General features: G+C 42.2%; 1 protein-coding gene across 3 annotated transcripts in view; it reads right to left on the bottom strand.

The window, feature by feature from the left end:
- TRRAP (transformation/transcription domain associated protein) overlaps window positions 1-7,852 on the bottom strand; it is a 201,312-nt gene that overhangs the window by 44,757 nt on the left and 148,703 nt on the right. For all 3 annotated transcript variants that reach the window (XM_056537084.1, XM_056537086.1, XM_056537085.1), the window contains 2 exons: window positions 7,126-7,391; window positions 3,339-3,439 (listed from right to left, as the gene is read on the bottom strand). In XM_056537084.1, the coding sequence (XP_056393059.1) occupies window positions 3,339-3,439; window positions 7,126-7,391 (367 nt within the window). The remainder of the gene's footprint in view (window positions 1-3,338; window positions 3,440-7,125; window positions 7,392-7,852) is intronic.

The following is a 7,852-nucleotide window of genomic DNA, read 5'->3' as shown; positions in this document are numbered from 1 at the left end:
CCCCCCATGTCTCCCACCCATGCTGCACATATCCCATCTGTCTGCTACCTGCTGAAAGACTCCAACTCCCAGCCTGTCCTTACAGTGAGGGCATGCTGGGAGTTGTAGTCTTGCAGCAGGCGGGAGATGTGTGGCGCTGGCGGGTGCGGTGGGAGACAAGCGGGGGATGGTAAAGCAGTGTCCCCGTCATTAAGTTAGGGTAGTGGGGATCGAATCAGACAGAGCCCGGGTGGCTGCAGAGTGATGCCAGCTCAGGCTCCTTTTAACATACCTCTGCGCCACAGAATTTTTCTAGTCCCTACTGTAATTTAATATTTCCCGCTGGATCCCGTGATTGGCCGGGACTGAGCATCCAATCACGGGACCCGGCGGAAAATTTGATCTTACAGTTGGGACTAGAACTCTGCTGCTCCGTTATATGTAAAAAGGCTGCACATCTCCCACCTGCTACAAGACTACAACTCCCAACTCCGAGCATTCCTTTACAGTGAGGGCATGCTGGGAGTTGTAGTCTTGTTGCGGGCGGGAGATGTGCGGCTCGGGCGGGTGGGAGACAAAGGGGGTTGTAAAGCAGTGTACCCGTCCCTTTTAGGATACATAGAATATATAGGGTTCAGTATTTCACGGAATAAAATAACCTTCATCTTACATATCAATAGGCTGCAGACATATACATAACCACAGCAATGCAATGCGTGAAACAATTGGCTGAAATTGCGCAAGTTCTCTTGTTTTATTGCCTGAGGTGCTATAAATAGAGCATTATGGGACACTAAACCATTTTCCTCCTCTACCCTATTACTAATACTTAAAGGGGTATAAAATGTTCCGAATGCATCGGGAGCTCGTGACATCATAACCCCGCCCCTCGTGACATCACACCCCACCCCCTCAATGCAAGTCTATGGGAGGGGGCGTGACATTCGTCACGCCCCCTCCCGTAGACTTGCATTGAGGGGGGTGGGGCGTGACATCACGAGGGGGCGGGTCTAAAACGTCACGAGCTCCCGGCACCAACTCTAAGCATTCGGAACATTTTGTTCCAAACGCTGAGCAGCGGAGTACCCCTTTAAGATGATCCTGATAAGTCAACTGACAGCAGGTCTATTAAAAAGCTCATCAGCCCTAATATAGCAGAACCAATGCCGTTCCCTGCCTTAGTGCGAAGAGGGAGGTTGGAGGAAAAATCACACACGCAGCCGTATCTTCCAGTCTTGTGGACTGCGGAGCCGGGAACGCCATTACTGAGGGAGCAAGCTGATAAATGACTCACTTTATCAACACTTTCTCTCTCTAACCAGATTTGTCACAAGCCCTTCCGTTTCTTTCTTCCCGCCTGAGCGATCTATCACACTGACACCTCTGATGACTTTCTTCATACTTGTGCTATCACCTTGTTCACATACGAGGAGGCAGAGAAAGATGTGTGTCCACGGCTGACCTTTATAGAGGATTGCCACGTGGACACAACTCTCTGCAATATGGGAGGAAGAGAGTAGAAAAAGATCTATCCTGCTGGGATCCGTGACTGTACCAGCTCAAGGAACCCATCACATCTTCATAACCAACTACACAGACGCTGTGGGGGAGATATTCAAAAACTCCTGTCATTTCTGTTCCAGCGATATCATTCACACCTTTCTTTTTTTTCTCCTCACATTCTCAAAGGTCTCCTGTGCTGCTTTGAAAATATGAAAATAGGTGAGAGTTCATTTTCGCGCCGCTCTTTTTATTTTTCTGTGATTCAAAAATTTGACACCAAAATCATAAAAAAAAAGAGAAAAGGTGGTGACAAAAAATTTTTAAAATAAACATTTTTGTCACTATATTTATTTTTATTTTTTGTCCATTTTGACAAAATTGCAGATTTTAGCGCCAAATTTTGAACCACAAAAGCATCTCACATAATATTCCATGACTACTAGTGCTCATAAAACATGTCCAGGGGTTAAATGTGAGTGCACGTGCAGCGACAAATAAAAAATAAATAAAAATTATTATATATATTTGTGGTCATGGCAGTATACCAATGATGAACCCTGAATCCGTGTAGTTGACTAGGATTGGTGACGGTGTGCCCAAACCATCGTCGAGGGTAAAACCTATAAGGGGGCATACCCTAAAAAGGTGTGAGAAAAGGGGAGGGTCACAAGAACGAGACCTGCGACGATAGTGGAGAGCAAAGCCCGTATTTATCTTGAGCCTTCGCCCCTCCCACAAACACAGACTGACAATCAGCTTTAACTATCTGGAGAGCAGCAGGCCGTATTTGGTGAGCCTCCACCTCTCCCACAAACACCGGGTGATAAATCAGCCTTAAAGGGGTATTCCAGGCCAAAACTTTTTTTTTATATATATGAACTGGCTCTGGAAAGATAAACAGATTTGTAAATTACTTCTATAAAAAAATCTTAATCCTTCCAATAGTTATTAGTTATTCCGGAGCCAGTTGATATATATAAAAAAAGGTTTTGCCTGGAATACCCCTTTAACTATATATTTATGTACATATATATATATATATATATATATATATATATATATATATATATATATATTTTTTTTTTATATATATACATTTTCAATAACTGGTTGATTAACAGTATTCCCCCCCCCCCCCCCCCCAAAAAAAAGAGAAAAAACAAATACAAAAAAACTACAACCATTTCTGTGATTTCTACACTAGTAAAAAGCTGGTGTAAAATGTTTTATGTAAAATGGACTCTCACCCCTTTGACAATATCATGTAAAACATGAAATATATATATAGCCACGCCCACTTTTTAGAAAACTGGTGTGACAAGTGTAAACCTTGGATAATTCTCTTGTAAAACACTTTGAATATCTGATGGAAACAAACGTGAAATTGCCGTCGTGAAGAGTTTTGAATATCACCCCCAATGTCACGGGAAGTAGTGCAGCCTCAGGGTTTAAAACGAAGATCTTCCAAGCAATAGCTTCTCCACTGGCCAAGTATTACAACTAGAGATGAGCGAACTTACAGTAAATTTGATTCGTCACGAACTTCTCGGCTCGGCAGTTGATGACTTTTCCTGCATAAATTAGTTCAGCTTTTAGGTGCTCCCGTGGGCTGGAAAAGGTGGATACAGTCCTAGGAGACTCTTTCCTAGGACTGTATCCACCTTTTCCAGCCCACCGGAGCACCGGAAAGCTGAACTAATTTATGCAGGATAAGTCATCAACTGCCGAGCCGAGAAGTTCGTGACGAATCGAATTTACTGTAAGTTCGCTCATCTCTCATTACAACCAGTCCCTAGCCACGAACACTGGAAGAGGCGCAGGGGTTAGGATCTGGCTTTTTACTCCTGGCGACTTACTTGTTAATCTGAGCGAGGAACATTCCCTTGAGAGCGTAGAACTCGGCAGTCATCTCCTTGGTGAAGTATTTCAAGTTGGTGGATTCAATCACCTCCAGACCCTAAAGGAAGAACAAAATCAATGAACCGTTCCAGGAAGAGACCAAAAAAACTGCTCTCTAATGGCCATCTGACAAGTTATGTTACTGGAGCGATTATGCTACAAATATCCCGTCATATTTCTCCCTCACTGTGATTTCAAAGTGAAGGGAACCTAAGTGGATCGTGGGGGGAGAGATGAGGAAAGCGAGCTCACTCGAGCCCGTGCAGCGACGGTGCTGTTTCACGGGTAAAACCGCTTGGTCGCGCTGTGGCGTAACCAAGTGGTTTTACCCGTGAAACGGCACCGTCGCTGCACGGGCTCGAGTGAGCTCGCTTTCCTCATCTCTCCCCCACGATCCACTGTGCTGGTGAAGGGAGCGATTGCACAAGATAGATATTTGGCCCACAGCTATCTAAAGTGTATGGCTAGCTTTACTGTACAAGGCAGGGGTTTAACCCCTTAAGGACTCGCCCCATTTGGGCCTTAAGGACGCAGACAATTTTATTTTTAGGTTTTCCTTTTCATCCTAGCCTTCAAAAAATCATAACTCTTTTATATTTTCATCCACAGACTAGTATGAGGGCTTGTTTTTTGCGGGACCAGTTGTCCGTTGTAATGCCATTACTCATTTTACCATAAAATGTATGGCGCAACCAAAAAAATACTATTTGTGTGTGGAAATTAAAAAGAAAACCGCAATTTTGCTAATTTTGGAAGGTTTTGTTTTCACCCCATACAATTTACGGTAAAAATGACGTGTTCTTAATTCTTTGGGTCAATACGATTAAAATGATACCCATGATAATATACTTTTCTATTACTGTTGCTTGACAGCGGAGTCTAAAGGGACATGTGTATGCTCCCTGGTGGGCTAGTGGGGTGGATCGCCCGCCCCCCCCCCCCCCCCAAAGCGCGATCGCAGGGGGACGATCCACTATGGAGGTAGCCGGAGGGCTTACCTCTGCTTCCTCCTATCCCGGCTCTGTCATTGATAGATCCTGGCTGGACCAGGCTCTATCAATGGATCACAGAGCACACAGATTAATAGAGTTCAATAGAACTCTATTCATCTGTATGAGGAATCATTAGATTAAAGTGTAAAAAAAAAAAAAAGTTTTAATAAAAGTTTGAAAGACACACATTAACCCCTTCCATGTTAAAAGTTCAAATCACCCCCCTTTTCGTATATAAAAACATGTAAACATAATAAAAATAAAGATATTTAGTATTGCTGCATGCGTAATTGTACAAACAATTAAAATATAACATTATGTATCTTGTACGGTAAATGTAAAAAAATAAAAATAAATACGAAACCACAGAATTGCAATTTTTATAATATCCCAGAAAAAAAAAAAAAAGTTAAAAAGCGATTGAAAAGTCAGATTAATACCAAAATGGTACCGATACAAAAAACAGATTATGGCGCAAAAAATTAGCCCTCATATACAGCCTGGTATGCAAAAAAAATAAATAAATAAAAAGGTACAGGGGTTGAAAACTGGCAATTAAAAAAATTCGAAAAAGTTCAGAATTTTTTTTTAAATTAGCAAAACATGACGTAAATTATACAAATCTGGTATTGCTGTAATCAGGCGGCCTAAAGTATCAAAACAACAAGTTCGCTCGACCCACAAGGTAAATGGCGCAGAAAAGAAAAAACACCAAATCTGCAAAATTATCTTTTACTATTTCAATTTCACTTCCCCAAATATATATATCTATATATATATATATATATATATATATATATATATATATTATTTTTTGTTTAGAGAATATGTTATTGAAAAATTAAAAGGTATCCTTATAGTAGGTAGTTATGGCTATTATAGGGCGAGGAGGAAAAAACGAGAGTGTAAAAGCGAAAAATGGTCCGGACAAGTGGATCGTCATGAGGGACAAGTAGATTTTGCTCCATTTTAGTCCCGTGGACAAGTAGTTTTTTTTATAAAATTTCCACACCCCTGTACAGTGAAGTCATTTGTACATTAGACTGAATGAAGATCTTGAAATTCGTGATTTTCTATACAGAGACCCCAAATAGTCATCCCCAGACACAGCAGGGTATTTTGATATAAGACCACACAATGGATTACTGAATGAGAATCCTGACTGGACAAGCAAACATTTAGGAGGATGCGGCGTCTCAGCAAAGCACAAACCCGCACATCCACAGCTCGCAGGAAATATCATGAAACAGTCCTACAGAGACCCGGCTGTAACTAATGGGTCCTTGTACAAGGTTAAACCAGGCTCGTCCCATTAACACATCAGGCTCTTATAATTGGGTTTTTTACGTGTTGCTCCCTACTGGTTCTTCTTGCTCCATCCTATAACCCAGGCTGGGCTATTGTCTAGCTTTGGAACCGCTAAACTCTTGAGCTGTTTATCCACTTAAACTAATCTCATAATGGCAGGATCTCAGAGACGCACCGCTGTGTGATTCACTTTTATCTCCTCGCAGGGACAATCGGGCGCAGACAACTTCTGCCGCAGTTCAAGTTCATTTTATCAGTTAAATACTTTTACAGGTGTATAATAGATAACACAGTCGCTGTTTACCCGTCTTATGTATCGAAATGACGGTCAACTTCTAAGACTATGGGGACAGACACTGGTGAGATTGTGTTATGGATATGAAACGGCAAAGACTTAAAGGGGTACTCCGGCGCTAAGACATCTTATCCCCTATCCAAAGAATAGGGGATAAGATGCCTGATTGTGTAGGTCCTGCCGCTGGGGACCCCCGTGATCTTTCATGCAGCACCCCGTTACCATCAGCCCCCGGAGCATGTTCACTCCGGGTCTAATGACTGCCGATCACAGGGCCGGAGTATTGGGACTTCACAGCTCTGCCCCCGTGTGGCATCATGCTCCACCCCCTCAATGCAAGCCTATGGGAGGGGGCATGACAGCTGTCACACCCGCTCCTATAGACTTGCATTGAGGGGGCGGAGTGTGACATCACAGGGGGGTGGAGCCATGAAGTCCCAATACTCCAGCCCTGTGATCGGCAGTCATTAGACCCGGAGCGAACATGCTCCGGGGGCTGATGGTAACGGGGTGCTGCATGAAAGATCACGGGGAAAACAAAGGTTTTCAAATTAACTTATGCCAGAAAGTAATACCGATTTGTAATTTACTTCCATTTCAAAATGTTATGCCTTCCAGTACTTATCAGCTGCTGTATACTTCAGAGGAAGTTGTGTAGTTCTTTCCAGTCTGACATGGACAGAGGTGGCAGCAGAGAGCAGGAATTCCTGACACGGACAGAGGTGGCAGCAGAGAGCACTGTGCTCAGACTGAAAATAATTATACAACTTTCTCAATAATATACAGCATCTGATAAGTACTGGAAGATTAAGATTTTTTTAAAATAATTTACAAATCTGTTTAACTTTCTGGCACCAGTTGATTTGATAATTTTTTTTTCTCACCGGAGTCCCCCTTCAAATTTCTGCAGCTGATTCCAGGATTTCATTTTTACTAAACCCAGGAATTAATGTGAAGCCCCTAGCGCAAGTATATACTGGGTATATAATTTGCTTCCATTGCTTAAGGATATAGATATATAAAATGATACTATATATATATATATATATTTATTTATTTACAATTTTATGTTAATCTCTGTGCCCAATACAGGGTATTAGGGATAAGACCAAGTACGTGCACATAGAACTCGTTTGCTCAGAGACTTACCTGCATGCATTCGTTCTTTCCCATGACGCCAGCTAGCTGAAGGTAACACTTGACCTGTTGTCGGATCTTCTGGAAACAGTCCACAATGGGCACCGTGGGGATGGTGTGGATGCGGCTCAGGATATCTAGGGCCACGTTCACCAGTCCTTGCTTTCTGGCAATCTTGCCATACTGGATGATTGCAGAAGCGGAAGCGTGTACCCCCAGCATTGCGTTGTTGGAGCTTGGGTCATGTTGGGTGCTGTTGTCATAGGCGTTCACTATAGCTATCAAAACAGCAGTGATTATTAGTTATTACAATACAGGATTCTGTTAGTATATCTACCAGTCATAGCTTAAAGGGGTACTCCGGTGGAAAACATTTTTTATTATTTTTTTTTTTTTTAACCAATTGGTGCCAGAAAGTTAAACAGATTTGTAAATTACTTCAATTAAAAAAATCTTTATCCTTCCAGTACTTTTTAGCAGCTGTATGCTACAAAAGGTAATTCTTTGCTTTTTGAATTTCTTTTTTGTCTTGTCCACAGTGCTCTCTGCTGACACGTGATGCCCATATCAGGAACTGTCCAGAGCAGGAGAAAATCCTCATAGCAAACCTATGCTGCTCTGGACAGTTCCGGACACGGACAGAGGTGTCAGCAGAGAGAAATGTGGACAAGAGAAACAAATTAATTTTTTTCAAAAAGCAAAGAATTTCCTCTGTAGCATACAGCTGCTAATAAGTACT

Source organism: Hyla sarda, chromosome 8 (genome assembly GCF_029499605.1).
Source record: "Hyla sarda isolate aHylSar1 chromosome 8, aHylSar1.hap1, whole genome shotgun sequence".
Taxonomy (NCBI): Eukaryota; Metazoa; Chordata; class Amphibia; order Anura; family Hylidae; genus Hyla; species Hyla sarda.
Note: the sequence above shows the minus strand (reverse complement) of the source record. Positions and strands in the feature narration are given on the sequence as shown.